The sequence below is a fragment of the Alligator sinensis genome, unplaced genomic scaffold (assembly GCF_000455745.1).
Source record: "Alligator sinensis unplaced genomic scaffold, ASM45574v1 scaffold560_1, whole genome shotgun sequence".
Classification (NCBI taxonomy): domain Eukaryota; kingdom Metazoa; phylum Chordata; order Crocodylia; family Alligatoridae; genus Alligator; species Alligator sinensis.
In genome coordinates this window covers 2,139,955-2,156,008 of record NW_005841837.1, presented here as the reverse complement: position 1 = coordinate 2,156,008, position 16,054 = coordinate 2,139,955, and the positions used below count along the sequence as shown (strand labels likewise).

Below are 16,054 nucleotides of genomic sequence, written 5' to 3'. Positions count from 1 at the left end.
GCAGGAATCATGTTGTGCATATATAGAGAATTTTAAAATGAAAAAAAATGAGTGTGAAATATCTACATGGGGCAGTGAGTTAGAACTGTGTCACCCCTACAATCATATGTTCTACATGGAATCGCTCCAAATCGGAGTTAAGGCTGTCCGGGTCTTTTAACTGTACATTATTCACAACGCAACATTTCGATTTAAATTTTTAAAATTATAAATCCAGGAAATTCAGAGTTGTTACAACATGCCCACAATGCTCATCTTAATGAAGAAATGTATTTTCAGCCTTACTCCACTTTAACTTAGTTTTTGTTTGAGAATATATTCTATAAACAAGCTAAATTTTAACAATGTGGGAAATTAGAAGAATTATCGTCTCAAATTATCTTTGCAGAAAAACACATCTGACATTGTTAGTCTCCAGTTGTAATGAATTTCATCTCAAACTAGATAAAAGATTTACTTTCAAATATGCATAAAAGTTATTCTGTGTTCTATTAGTACCTCCATAACATTTAGAACACTGGAAGAAAGTTTCTAGCAAGCTAAAAGGCCTAAGTGTAGTTAGCTTTAAATGCTAAACAGGTTGGTGTAATTTAAAATAGAACTATAATGACTGGGGAAAGAATAGAACAGTGTATCCACACCTTTGGTCAGTGTTGGTCACTGGTCTCATATTCTGGTTACTTACCTTTCTGTTAATTTTCCCATAACAAAAGAGCTCTGGATTCTACCATATATTAAAGTTCTGTGTTATTTATCCAATATCAGGCACAAATTTACCCATCTCGGGCACAAATTACTGGCCCAGTGTAGCGCAATGCAAAACAGGGTCAAAATGTATAAGTGCTCTTGACAGCTATTTGCTGTAAGGCAAGGTTAAAGATACCTTGGTCTAAAGTTTAGATAAACTGCCAATTAAAAAAAAATATTTATGTAAGATCTTCCTACACAAAATATTTATGTAAGATCTTCCTACACAGGGAGGCTTGACAGATCTGCTGTAATACAAGACTCAGTATAGCCAAGTGCAGTTGGATAAACTGGTTCAGTTGGGTAAACAGTTATGCTGAACATACTACAGTTACCACATTTAAGAAAGGAATTTGATTCATGACCGATGTCACCCATGCACAGACAAGAAAAAACTAGGCTTAAGTGACCAAATTGGAATATTTCAAGAGGTGCTAATAAGGAAATTCCCTTATTTAGTATTGCTGATTTTAACCGCACTACAGAAGTCAATATGCATTGGGTAAAGGAAATCAGACAAGTGTAGGCAAAATTAGAAAGGGCAAAATAGGAACAGAAGGTCAGGGTGAAGAGTTAAAATAACATTATGAATACCAGCTACATAGCAGAGAAGTATCACACAACAAAATGCAGACATCTCTCCAGCACGAAGGTTAAGGAAAAAAACGCTATCCATTAGAGAGGAGGTGAATGACAGAATAACTAGAAGGCATTCAGAGAAGTGTTTACATTTTGCCTCCCCTCCTTTGTGAAGTCCCAAAGCTGGTCACTTCTCACACATTTCACTAAACCATCATGTTCCAGCATGCCTTGAGCTAACAAAACCACCACCTGCAAGAAAGAAGTGCAGTTTTCGAGGGATGGGGGTGGAGCACAAAATCCAAGTCTTTCAATAGTGCAGCTGCCTTTATACTTACCTTACAGAAAGGAAAAATAAGATTCTTTAAAAAAAAAAAAAATACGGAATTGTACTGCAATGCTGAATGAAAACAGGATTTATTTCCTACTCCCACTGGCAGGCAGGCAGGCGCCATGCCCCAATTCAGTTCAATAGCAGCACTGATCTTGCCAACCCAAGATGTGTGAGAATGCCTCCATGGGATAAAATGACTACAGTGAAATAGCAATTTCAAAGAGTCTTCCAGAGGGGAAGAGAAAGGGCCTATAAATATAAATCCCTCTTTTGAAAATCTTTTAGGTTTTACTTTCCTTAAAAAGAAACTTTAAAAAATTATGGAGATAACAGGGCAAAAGCAAGTTTTAGTCTTTATAGCACTACTACACTATTCCGCTGGGATATCTCACTAGGTTTTGTCAATTTTTAGTTCAGCTAAGAAGTCATCTTTAATCTTACATTTATTAATATTAAACATATTTGGCTCAGGAAGAAACTCAGATGTGCTTTCCTCATACCATTAGTTTCTGCAAATTTCTGAACATCAGCCAGAGTTCTGAGCTCTTTCCTTGGACAAGCTGCAACACATAGAGCAATTGACTTGATCCTCCGATGTACCAGGTCTACATTGCATGGATCCAGAAAGAACACATACCTAGAATAGAAAAATGCTGGTAAATTTTTATTTTTGGACAGGATAGGAACTAAACAAGACTTTGTTTCTAGCCAGAGAATTCTACCAAGACAACTGCAAATAATGCCAAACAAAAATACTTCCAGATTTCCTATATTTTAGGGCATCAGGGTATAAATATAGACAGAAACAAGCTGTGAGGTGTTGAATACACGTACTACCCACACATCTGTATTTAAGGTGGGCATAGTCTAATAACATTTTATTAGATTCCAATGCATTGGTACCGGGTCCAGCCGTAAACTCCATCTGACTGGAAGGCCTGGTGGCAATGTGGGCTACTTGTGGCAGGGCAGCTCTTAAGAAATACTACAATGTTGCAACCTCCAGAGTAAAGTGAGTATAGGGCACTCCAAAACCCTAGCCCCCACTGCCTTATGGGTACTCCATGGTTGGAGAAAGGCTAAGGGGACATGACCCTGACAGAAACACACCCCTGATGAGGAGTTAGGCAGTCAGCAGTTCTTATCTGATGCTCTCTGGCAGATGCTACAATCACTGAGGCACTGAATATCTGGACTCCATCTAGCCTTTGGATTGTTTCAATGGTCCAAACGGGGAATAGTAGGTCTTGGGCAGCCTCCACTCCTCCATACTCTTGCCTAGGCACATGCATTGAAGGTGCTGGGATGATGGTCAGAGGACTCCACACAAGCGGATTCATCAGGCATCTAACTAGACCCGTTATGTATACACCATGATCCAGAGGATAGATGGTTGCCTACTAATGCACTGAAGTGGCACTTGTTTATATAGCTTCAGCATCCTATGATGCCTTTTCATAGCTCTACACTACCTGGAAGATCTCCAGTCTCTCCTCTAATACACAAAATGAAAGAATGCTCTAGGCTTGTATTTATGCTACAAAAAACCCTCAAAGTCTCAGAATATTTTAATGAAAATATGTAATTCAAATAACTTGCAACAGTTTTTTGTTTTACAACGATTTTCCACACCACTGGGCCACAATATTGAGTAAATCATTCTGGTATTTATTTTGAAGTATAAAAACTGTTGAGCTATTTCAGGTAGGACTATCTACTGTGCAAATGAAGTATTTTAAGCTGATTCTGGTTTATAGATTTCCATAATCTCTATTGTCATTTAAAGACATCCAATGTCATGAAATCTGTATCATACATCAGCTTTTAGCAAGCATCTCCTCCTTTCTATATGCATCTTATGATGAAGTACTAAATTTGGATCTGGTCTAATTCATTCAAAGTGTATAAGACGACTTAATTTTTATTTTTTTTTAATTCTGATCTCAGAAAACTCACTTAAGGTTATAATACAGTTTGACACAGCTATACAATATTTAGTCCACATACATAGATTGCATCAGCAAAAATATTCTGTAGTTATTTCAACTGTTAAAAATGCTTTTCAGTAAGTGCACTATGAAAAAAAAGACCCCTTATACAGTTGGTACTTTGTATTTGGCTCTTTTGAACTGAACTCTTTTTTTTGACAAAAGCAGTCTCTTCCTATGACAGCAAGAGTGAAGGAGAACACTGTCAAATACCATGCTTTATGCCATACACTATAAAGACAGTACCTGTAAACCCACATTGTCAATACAGATGTCTGTGATGAAGGCAAGTGTCAAAGCATAAATCTATTTTTAAATAATCAGAATATGGTTGTCTAAAAATTGTGGAATCAAACAGAAAAATATTTCCTCTATGATACAAAAAGACATGCTTATTGGTAATTACTGCTCCTGGTTACCCAAAATCTTTCTGACCACCTGCCATGAGTGTGCCTTGCCCTCCTCTTTGGATAGCATGTTCCATTATCCAATTTCAGTGTACAAGAGTTATTACTATTTAGTCTCAATTTCTTAGTTCTTAGCTTCAGGGCTTCCTTGTCCTACCACCTGAAACCAAATCAATCTCCGTCATCATTTATATTACCTAAAAAAGTATTTATAGACTGCTCACGTTCTCTGAATAGTCTCTTACCTGGTTTAACATGGACTATTTCAGTATCTTCATGTACCAATCCTTGGGCCACTGCTCTTTTTGGGCTTTTTTTTTTCACCTCCTTACCCCTCCTCCTACATCAGGAATGGGCAAAATACAGGCTGCCAATTGATTCTATCCAGCCTGCAGCACCAGAGGCCAGAGCCGGAGCCACCACCCACCCATGGGCCGGAAAGAATCGACTGGTGGGTCCGTAGGCAGCAGCTCCAGCTCCAACCTCTCTTGGCAGTGGGGGATACTAGGCAGAAGCAGCCTGGTCTGCCTGCCCGGCACCACGCAGCAGCCTGGGAGATGGAGTCCAACCCCAGGGTGCCAGGTGGGCAGGGCTGCTTCCACCCCGTGTCCCCTGCCATGCCAGCAAAGGCCGAAGCCCTGCCAGCTTCCCCACCTAGCACCACGCAGTGGGAGAACTGAGGCCCATGCCCTGGGCCACCCCCAGCCAGGTCTGCACAGCTGCAGGGCAGGGGACAGGAAACTAGCCTAGAGGTGGGGGTACCCCCCACACCTCTGCAGGGCTGTAAATGCCACAGCCCCACCCCTGGCGTAGTTCAGCTCTCAGTCCCATTCCCACCCACTGTTGTCAGTCAAGCTGGGCAGCTTGTGGTGGGTGGGGTTACACAGAGGTAAGATACTACAGTCCAGGGTGGGCTCATGCTCCCACTGCTGCTCTGGCACCAGACCCAGCCTGGCTTCAGTAGAGTCACCACATTTCCAAACTGGAAGGAGGGACCATATGCTCTTCTCCCCTTCCCCCTGGTCTCGCTCCCTCCGCAACCTCAAGCAGCCCCTCGCAGGCTGGAACTCTGCCAGCCTGCAAAGGGAAACCCAATGTTTTCCATTGTTTTGTGCAATGAATGAAAAACCTGGATCCCTGCACGATACTGGAAAAACTGGAACAAATGCTGTCCTGGAGTCATTCAGCACAGGACCAGGACTTTATCTTTAAATTTGGGACTGTCTCGCCTAATTAGGGATGGGTGGTCAGCCTAGGCGCAGATGAGCTCCCTGCAGCGTGTGCATGCACAGTCCTCTGCTCACCAAAATTCATTAAGTGGCCCTCCAGCCCAAATACTTGCCCAGCCTGTCCTACATCTATCCAATACCATGCACATCAGATTTATACATACATTAGGGGCTGTGATGCGAGCACAAAAAAGCTGGAAAGCGTGAAGCTGGCATTCTTGCCTGCAGCTGTTTGGGTAACTAATGTAAGTGCAACAAGGCACGAATGCTCCGTGTCTCCTAACAAAAACAAAACATTCACTATTTCACACTGGTGAATTGTTTAATATTAAAGATATCAACAACAAGAAAACAATTAGAATAATTTATTCAAGGCTGATACTAATGGGACACTAGTCTTGCTTTTTACTCTTCTGGTAAGAAAACAACTTGTAACTCGCCTATAGATGCTGTTCTAGGGCCCCTGACATTAATATAAATTACACGATTAGGATCTGAGGAATTTTATGCACTTGTCCCCACTCCTCTATCTATCTCCCACCCATGTCAGGATCCAAGGAATTTTATACCCAATTATGTGACTTTTGGGTTGTGCAACTGGAGGATTGGGAGGTTCCCTGATCCAGAACCCAGAGCTGCCCCCTGGAGGGGCCAGCTGTGTCCCCCAACACTGAGGCCTGCTCCCTACCCAGTCTCCATGATCAACTGATAATTGTAATTGGACAGAGGGCTGCCTCCGCCCAGGAACCTGTGCCACATTCAATTTATGGCACAATACAAACCAGCCACAAAGATGTTTCAAAAATGGAACATTTTACCATGCCATGAACTGGTTGAATGTATGGCATGTTATCATTTATCATAAAAAAAAGGAACCCATGCCAGGACCCTAGGAGTACTGACATAAGCATAGATCCGGGTTTTCCATTTCCCAACGGAAAAATGAAGAAAAACATGGATTTTTCATTTTAACAGAGAAACATGCGGATTTTCCACTTTGGAAGGGCTCTCTGCAGGCGGGCAGAGTTCTAGCCTGCAAAGGTCTGGGAGGAGGGCCATTAGGCAGGGGGTACCATCTGTATGTACATGTGCATGGCTGCCAGACAACCTAGGGAGCAGCTCCCACATGAAAGTCAGGGGGGGGGTCTGAGGCCAAGAGAGACAGGGAGAAGAAAGGAGTTGGGCAGGACCGAAATGAGAAGGAACACAACAGGTCAGAATGCTTTTAAAATTATGAATTCCTATTTGAATTCTCTGCGTTTCTCTTGAGAATTATGTTTGCTCCCCAATAGTGCTATAACACTGTGTGGCACCACTGAAAGGATCTTAAGGCAACCTAGGCTGAGAATCATTGATCTAAATAAATCTATTACCATAGCAATAAGTACCAAAGCATGCAAACTTCAGTGTTTCTAACAGGAAAACTTCAGTAACACCTCCAAAACAAAGCTTGGAGCTACAGAACAAAAATTTTTAAAATCATAAAGTTAAAAGTTTAAAGTTTGAGATACTGAGAACTTGTTACAAAGTGTTTAGTATTCTTCACTTCCCACCAACATCATCATTTCAACTCTTGCCAAATACCTCGCAGGATCAAAATCCTTGGATAAAAAAGCTGACACAAGTAGAAAAATTGTGTTCACTAAAGCACAGTTCGATCTGCTGCCCAGAGTTTCTGAGGCCAGGGTCGCTTGGACTTCTCTATGCATCCTATATAAAGTTTGCTGCCCCAGGAGCTGGTAAAACCTTTTCAATCTTCCTCTAAGAAGAAAAACGATACAGCCAAATGGTTTCACTTCACCCTTGCAACCAGTTTTCCAGCGTCCGAGAACATTTTTGACTTAGAAAAGGAAAAACTCGCATCAGTCAACCAACTTACTCATCTGCATTTGTTGTTACTACTCTGAGTAGCTGTATTAATGGGCCACTTCCTCTCTGCATTGAACAGCAGAGCTTTCTAGAGATTTTTTCAGGGAAGACTGTTCTTGGTTTTTTGGGGGGTTTTTTGCTTCATGTGTGGAGATTATGGACTAGTTGGGAGGAATGGGCATTTAATGGCAGAGTGAAGTCATTTAATTGAGCTCATTACCTTTTCCTGTAAGAAAAAGCAAGTAGAATCAGATGGACTGTTCCAAGTAAGAGGAATCGCCTCTCTCTTTGATGTAGGTGCCCACTTTTAAAAACTAGCTGTTTTAAAAGTGTGAAGCTTATGGCTTTTCCCTTTTCAAGTGAGATGCAATCAAAAAGAAAGTGGATGAAGAGCACCAAATACCAGTAATCTGGAGTCATCACAATATTAGTCTGTCAGGCAGAAAGTAACTGAAGTTACAATTAAAAACATCATTTTCTCTTCCTGTGGCAAAATTACACCACAGCAAAAGGAAACTATTTAAATACTTGCTAGAAGAACATTAAGAATGACGCAGATCAATATTTATTATTATTTAGACATATATTCTACCCTTCCCAGAAAGGCTCAGCTGCCTATACTTTAGGCCAGACAACATACTAGGTTTGTGAAACTAGAAGATCTGTATTTGTTGTTTTAAATGACAAATTAGAAAAAATATCAACTTCTGATATATTAAATGCAACGTGGAGAATTACTTATTCAGGCAAAATATTTGGATATGTCCAGTTTCTGACTGGCTATAGTGACTATCCAAAAATGTTGGTTCTTCTTCCATTTTAACCTTATTTGAACATCTACACCTTAAAACTCAGAAAAAGCTAATGTTGCTATATTAAAAGGAAAAGTTTAAATCTTCATAAGTAAGAATACAAAAACGTAACTGATAACTGGTAAACTGCACATTTTGTGGCATATTTATTTCCAAACACATTTAAAAACCAATACAGGAACTGAAATCATAAATATACAGGGGGGCTTTTTTCTAATCTCTATTATTGTTTTCAAGTTTCCATTACTGTAGTGTTACCTTATGTTTTAGTTTCACTTTTTCCGAAACAAATAATCTGGAGTTCTTAGGGAAATATAGTTCAAAATTAACTCAGTCACACGAGCAATGAAATAAGGAGAGATTGTCAACATTTACACTTGACCTTACTGCCTCTACACTTGGCTTACTGAGTTAATGGTCAGTAAACTTATCCATACCCGCCAGTAACAATGAAAAAAATCTGCACAAGTGGAAAGAAATAAAGGAACTGTCGTGTATCCTAGGTATCTTTTACTCCTTGTTTTAAAAAGCCCAAACAATGAACCGTCGGCAGTACAGCACACTGTTACCACATACAAGTCTGTCTTCGCTTGGAGTATCTAGTGTGACCTTGAGGTCACTGATTTAATTGATTTCTGTCATCCCTTAAGGCATCTATATACATTCAAATGAGCATTTAAAAACTTGTTTACAGTGATCAGGCATTTTATGGCAATAATGGAGAAGGGAATTAAATGATCACCCCACCTACACCAATTACAGATAGGATCCATAAGACTTAGCCCTCGTGTTTTCTCTGCAAGCATGCTGTAAATTTTGGTTTTTTTCCTTCCTACCTACAATCAGCAAGTCTTTGCTTCCATGTGATTGTGAGCATGTACTAGTCTAGTGTTTGAAAGACAGATGTCTAACACTTCTCTGCATTCTATGCCTCCGGGAATTTTAGTGACACTGCAAGGGGACTTCATTCAAGCAGCAAGTTGTTACAGAACTATAAGGGGTCACACAGAGCCACAGGCAGAGACACTCGAGAGGACTCTTCTACTTCTCTAAAGACAGGTGGTGGGCGACTGTGTGGAATGTCCTGGGGCAAGCTGCAGTTCGGAGAGGTGGACTGGAGGTCCCGGGTAGGGGGAGAGAGCTGTGACCGAGGGGAGGTTGACCCTGGGGGATTTTCACAGAAGTGTTATAAGATACACCCTGGGAACACCCTGACACCCAAAGGCTGTCACATGAGGTAGGACGGCAGTCCAAAACCCGCATGGGTCAACATGTTCGTAATTTCACTTACAAGTGACTTAAGTAAATCAAGGCCATTTTTAACCCCCTAATGCTGAAAAAAATCTCTATGTAGCAGGCAGGTCTGTCTGAACTGGTTGTTAGGTTTTCACTCTACCTCTGGGGTCTGATTTCAGAACCCAGATTACTGGACTACATACACATTCTTTGCATCAGAGGGTCACGTCAATTTTTGTTGCAAAAATCATAACTTTGAAAAAGTTATCAGTATGGTCCCAGGCAGTTTCAGTGCATCTGATGCATTGTGACCAAGTCATTCCACTGATGGCATACCCCAGGGCTTTTCAACCTTTGTTTTTAAAAAAAAAAACAAAAAAAAACAAGTATCGCTGCTGGAGCAGTGGGGGTGGGGGGAGGAATGCCTGACAGGAGCTGCTACACCCCAGCCAGGCAGATGCTGGCTAGGGTCCCCTGGGAGCCAAGGCGGGGGTGGGAAATATACCCCCTCCTTGGGGGCCACGGTAGGTTGGCATCTGGCCATGCTGGAGAGCAGAGGAGTAGAGCTAGCCCTGCTCTCTAGAGCAAAGAGCACAGCCCAGCCCAGCCTCAAGTGAATGGGGGCAGAAGGGATTTAATTTTGCTACCATCCCGTCCCATTGGCATAGAGCTGGCCTGGGGCAGAGCCAGCTGAGCATGCAGCTGCGGGAGCAGCTTTTGCCCGGCAGCCCCTTCCACCCACTGGACAGCAGGGTCCGGACTGGCACTGGCACCCGTGATGTGGGCTTGCCCCCTCAGCCCCGAGCCCTATTACCTACAGACACAGAGCTGGGTGTGTCCTGCTCACTATTCCCCTACCCGGCAACAACAGCACAGCCCCGTGTACTGGGTGCCAGGGGTGGGGTGCTACCCCTATGGCTTCCCCACTGCTGCTGCTGTCAGGGGGGGCCCACCCTGGCCATACTGGTAAGTGTTGCCTGCACTGCCAAACTGCGGTTGGCCGCCAGGCAGGCAGACAGCAGCAGCAAAGCTGTAGGGGTAGCGCCTCACACTTGGCACATGGGGCTGTGCTGTGCCTATGGCTTCCCTGCCACCACCACCTGAGATGCAGACAGATGCTGTCTGGGCACGGTCCCCTTAAGGTGAAGGGGGCAGGGAGAGGGTTTATTTCTCCCTCCGCCCCATTCCCACTGGGAGACTGCAGCCGAGGTCTGTCAGCCCCAGCCGCTGCCTCTGCTGCCTGTCCCCAGCCCAGCAGATCCTGTCTGGGGTTCCCAGGTAGGGAGGGGGAATAAACCCCACCTGTGGCCCCCCCCCAGTGAGAGAGGGGATGGAGGAAGGAATAACCCCCCTTCGCTTTAAGGGACCATGCTGGGCCAGTGTCTGTCCAATGTCCTAGGTGGTGGAAGTGGGGAAACTAGGTGCAGCACAGCCCCGTGTACCAGCCATGGGGCATTACCCCTACAGCTTCCCCATCACCATCTGCCCACCAAGCAGCTGAGCACAGTTTAGCAGTGTGGGTGGCACCTACCAGTATGGCCAGGGCACCCCCAAACACCAACAGGGGAGTCACAGGGGTAGTGCCCTGAGCCTGGCACCTAGTACATGGGGTTGTGCTGCAATGCCACCAGGCAGGGGAACAGTTAGCATGGTGTGCCCGGCTCCGCACCCAAGGGACACAGGTAATAGCACTGGGACTAAGAAGGTGAGCCTGTGCTGTGTGTGCCACTGCAGGGGCTGGAGCCATCCCGGGCGCCGCTCTCCAGCAGGTAGAAGGGGCCGCTGGGCAGGAATTTTCCTTTATGGAACTTTGTCCCTGGGCCCCTCCTCCCTCCCAATCAGGCCTTTGCTCCTGGGCTGCCCCCAAGCGAAACCCGGCCCCAGTGGCTGGGAAGGTGCAGCAGAACTGCATACCGGCTGGGAGGGAGGCTCTGGGGGTCCCGGGCCATGCTGAGCCATGGGCAGGGGGAGAAAAAGCCAGACAGACCCTGCAGGCCAGGGTAGGGGTTTAAATCCCTCCCCAATCATATTCAGCCTGCTGGGGCCTGGCCACAGCCCCTTCAGTTCAGCTTCCCTCAAGCCTGAAGGAACGGGAGGCCTAGCTCTAGCGACCCCCAGCTTTTAGCTTGTACACTGCAGGCATGTGCCTGCATTTCCAGAATCAAAAGTGAATGTCTATTCACTTGCAAATCAGTTCAATCCACGCAGGTTAGACTAACCTGCAAAGACTGAATCAACCCAGGCTCTGGCTTTCTGAATGTCTGTCCCTAGCCTAAATGGCCTCTCAATGCTGTTTTTCTTCAACACATCCAAAGTCATGTTGCACAATGAACAAAACAATTTACCTCCAAGCTGAAATGTATTTAGCTTTTGGGGGTTTCTTTTCACTCATCATCTTCAGACTAAAGCACCGCTGAACCACTGCATCTAGCTTCTTAAAAGATGGTGCCGAAACATTTTCGCTTTCCTTGACTGGTGCCTTCGCTGAGTCTAGGTCACTTGCTCAGCCTCTCAGTAACTCTCTCTCAAACCACATGCCCTGTGGCTGCAGGGACTGCCATGCTTTCCGTGTGTTCCAATAAGTTTTTATTTTTGGGGGGCAAAAATCACAAGACAGCGATTTAAGTAGGTCTCTAAGTTAGGATGTTCTTGGGACTTCTGGACAATATGCCTACTGATTTGATGGGGTTGTTTGTGTAGTTTTGAGAACAGATTAGATAAACAGTTGTATAAGATAGTTTAGAGATAAATGTTCCTGCCTTGAATATGGGGGTTGGACTGGATGTCCTCCTGGGGTCCCTTCCGGCCCTACTTTCTTATGATTTTCTATGAACTTTTCTGTTATAGAGCTGTAGGAGAGAACAAAATTACCGCAGTCAGAGGCAGCAAAATGGAAATAACTTCAGAGTACAAGATTTAGAAGTTTAGAGCTTTGCGCTAGAAAGGAGAGAGACTCCACAAGAATTATTGATGGAGTGGTTAAGAAAAGCTTATTCTCTTTTGTCTATCTATAAAAGTTGAAGTAGTATGTAGTCCCATGTACAGTACCTCAGATATTGCAGGAGCTCCATCTGCTAGAGACAGCTGCTGAGCAGATGGAGTCCTTTTTGAAACAATTTCAAGACATAACAAAAAACAAGGATGAAAATCGCTAGCTAATAGATAGGAATGTCCTCTACCTCAGTCTGGTATCCTGGACAGTACCAGATGCTTCTGAGAAGTGCGCCAGAAACTGCATTATGAATCAGGTATAGAATAAACTATCCGTACAAAGAGTTTAAGACCAGCCAGACAGAGGTGATCTTATGTCTTAAAAGAGCAAGGGGGCAACCATATCGGCAGAAGTACCACATCCTCCCTAACTGCCACTCCAAACCTCTTCCACTGCCTGGTCTGCATTCTGCTTTCTGCTCCCTGCTGTATCTGTCACTGCTGCCTGATCTCTTCCCAATCAGCTGTGTGCCACCCCGCGCTACCTGCAGCACAGGTGGTTGGCTACCTTTCTCTTAAAACATGAAGCTTTCTATTCCTTAACACTCATTATGTAAACTGGATGACTTCCATTAACCACAGAAATGTCTAATCTTTTTTGGAATCTTATTGGTGAGGCCATGAGTCCAATCTCTTGTTCCTTATGTTATTTCATGCATCTTAAGATGTATTACATTATAGTTTGCCGCCTTTCAACATCCCCTTGTTGTTGCATGCTGTGAAAGGGTAAATATATTTGAATACTCTTTCATTTGACATCTGACAATAGTCAGACATGAGGACAAGGCATTCTGAGATTTATAATAAACCACTAGTGATTACATAGTTACTGAGCAAAGTCCAATTCAGATGCATTGTGTTCTCGCCTGCTTTTAAAGAACGGTACTGTGGTAATGTTATGCTAAGGGATACTGAAAGGAAAAGTAGTACCATAAGTATGTAAAACAGTTAAATCTGAAATATAATACTCAACACAAAAAGCTGTAACATCTGCAGGTGAACTATTAAATAGGACACTGCTTGTGAAAGGAGTAGCACATTATCAAGTGGAGAGCACAAGATTATCCCATAAAATTTTTTACTGGTCCTGTAAACTGTTTCAAATTGACATACAGATTTCCTAAAAATTAATCTCAGCCCTGGATACTAAACACACTCTTTAGGCCCTGTTGCCCTGCCTCTGGTCAAGATCTCTAAGGTTTACAGAATAACTTTGGAAAGGAACAAATAATTTTTAAACTATTCAAATAGTTGTATTTTCTCCTCTTTCTCCCCAGCAGAATTAGGACAGTTGGCAATACTGGTACATTCAATAATATAGTACTGTTCAGTTCTCTAGGTAAAACTTTGTTATACAAAGAATGTGAAAGATACCCTGTCCCAATAAATAAATGGTTTTATTTTCCACAGGATTAATCAACACTTGTTTCACAAGCCTCAAACAAGGTCTGGACCTTTCAGATTGCCATCAGTAAATTGTTTCCTTGTCACTGGGTTTTATTCAACTGAGTCAGATTTTCCCTACTCCCTACGTACTTCATTTAAAATTAAGGAGGTCAAAAAAAGACTTCGTTACCATCTCAAATTACCCAGATCCTCTGTCAAGTCATTTTCCAAAAGAACATATACATACAGTTTCTGACAATCTGCAGACAAAAACAAACAAGAGGTTCTTTTCCTGAAGTTAACAAAAAGATTTTAGTTATTCCACTATTTTGGCTACAGTCTGTTATTTTAGATATCATTATCTGTAATCTCCAACAGTGTAGCAGTGTTGATTTACAAGTTAGTAGATATTTTGCTTTCCAAAACTAGCTGAATTGTTCAGATGAGTTTTAAGCAGAGCTGCAGAAAATGAAGTTTAGAACCAAAAAACAAGCCACGCTCCACCCTGTTCACCATCTTTAACTGGCCAAAAGCAGTATTCACTTCACCTTAAAAGCAGTACCTGATGTCCTGCTTTCATAAAGAGTCTCTCTTTCCTGCAGTGTGGAAGTCTCGACCATGCCACAGGACTTTTCAAGAACACTTTATACGCAACTTTTTTTTTTTTTTTTTTAAAGAGTAAAAAAAGGAATTATACTCTTACCTTTCAGCTTTTGCCCTTGAAAACTGTTTCCCCTAGGTCTGCCTGACTGCCCAAAAATAAGTTTCTAAACATGGCCTAATTTTTTAAAGGGTCATCCCAACTCTCACTTTAGTCAATGGCAGTTGCTGAATAATTCATATTTGAGAAATAAAGCCACTACTATATACACATAGCTAAATACATTATGTTAGACTTCCACATTTGTAGATTTTGGTCCATCAGTCAAATGCCAATGATCAATTTACACCAAACAGTTTAACACAGTGCACATTCATTTGTGCAGACTATTGTTAGAGAAAGTTTTTGTTTACTACACAAGAGAAGTCTAGGTAAGGACGAGCTTGGAAAGAAGTTAAAACAGTTAAATTACAAAAGTCAAATTCAGAATGTTTGTTTCATAGTACTCTACTTCCAATCAAAACCAGCCCATGCTTTTTCCAAGGAACAAAAAGATGGAACCAAATACTTACTTTTTTTGTGTCAGATCTAAACCACTGTTCATTATTCCATCCACTTTTACATTTTTCTGTCCACAGATATTTCCATAACTGTCATATCCTGAAACCAATCTTGCAGCTGCTCCAGTGGCTATTGAAAAGCCACAAATTAACCCCTGGAAGGGAAGAACAAGAATTAACAATGCGCTTCTTAAATATTGTCACAAAAGAAAGACCAGCTGATGCATCACTGGCAATCCCTCATCACAGTGAAGGATGACTGTCTTCCATAATTGCTTTATCTGTGGGTCCAAAGGTGGCTGACAAAGCTGATCCAGGATCAACAGACAGTTGCAACTCGGGCACGTTTCCGTATGGGGTGGGTGTCTCTAAATTCCAGATTCAGTCTGAGAGACACTGTTTCTGTTGCTCCCACTTGTCCACTTCCTGTTGTCGTCATAAGATTTCAAAGTACTAAGATCCTTGCAGCAGACTCTTCTTGCTTCATTTTACAAAATTCCTTCCATTTCAAAATGAAATGTCTAAGCCAATCCAGAAAAAACTATCACATGGCTATAAGTTTAACACACATACAAACTGAGATGACAACTCAGATTTTCTAAATGTATTTGTTACTCAAGAGGACCAGAGTATATCAAATGCGTCGTAAAAATCAGCATAAAACTAAATTCTTCAGATTATTATTATTATTATTAATAACAGATTATTAACAGAAAGACAAAGAAGAAACAAATATAGTACAAATGATCATGTTTAGTATGTGCCACAGTAATTTTCAAGGGGTTTTGTTTATTTGAAGAGTTTTTTCTTTTTTTAGGCTGCTAAGAATTGTGAGGATAGAACTGGAGTGGCAAGGCCTTTTTAAAATAAGAGCCTTTTAAAAAAAGTACTCCAAGTAGAAGAGGCTAGACCATGTCAGAGTGACATTTTAAACACAGGTAACCAAATGGAGAAGAGAACAAAAATAAGTACAAGAATGCAAAAGGAACAGTTAGCACAGTATAAAGACAGAGATGGAGCAAAGTGGGAAAGCAAAACTTTAGAGAGCAGATCCAAGGTAATATCAGGCACTTTCAGCTTTCACAGACCTCACATAGGAGAAATGGGTACAAATGGAGACTGGATGTAGATGAGGAGTTTATGCCCTGAAAGCATCAATTATCTCTTTGAAAGTGATTAAGATAGCAAGATCCTGGAGAGGAAGTGGGAGTCTTAAATTTGCTCTGGCTGTTCAGTGATACCATAGGAAGAAGACAGATGGAAGCCACGGCTTGGAAATAGTGGCAGGGGGGAAAAAAAGGACCAACACCCAAAA

The 16,054-nt window shown here is 42.4% G+C and overlaps 1 protein-coding gene across 2 annotated transcripts in view; it reads right to left on the bottom strand.

Moving 5' to 3' along the window:
• The window catches only part of SLC44A1 (solute carrier family 44 member 1), a 121,354-nt gene that overhangs the window by 72,717 nt on the left and 32,583 nt on the right, over positions 1–16,054 (bottom strand). For both annotated transcript variants that reach the window (XM_025202580.1, XM_025202586.1), the window contains exons 3-4: positions 14,752–14,894; positions 2,161–2,297 (exon numbers count right to left, since the gene is read on the bottom strand). In XM_025202580.1, the coding sequence (XP_025058365.1) occupies positions 2,161–2,297; positions 14,752–14,894 (280 nt within the window). The remainder of the gene's footprint in view (positions 1–2,160; positions 2,298–14,751; positions 14,895–16,054) is intronic.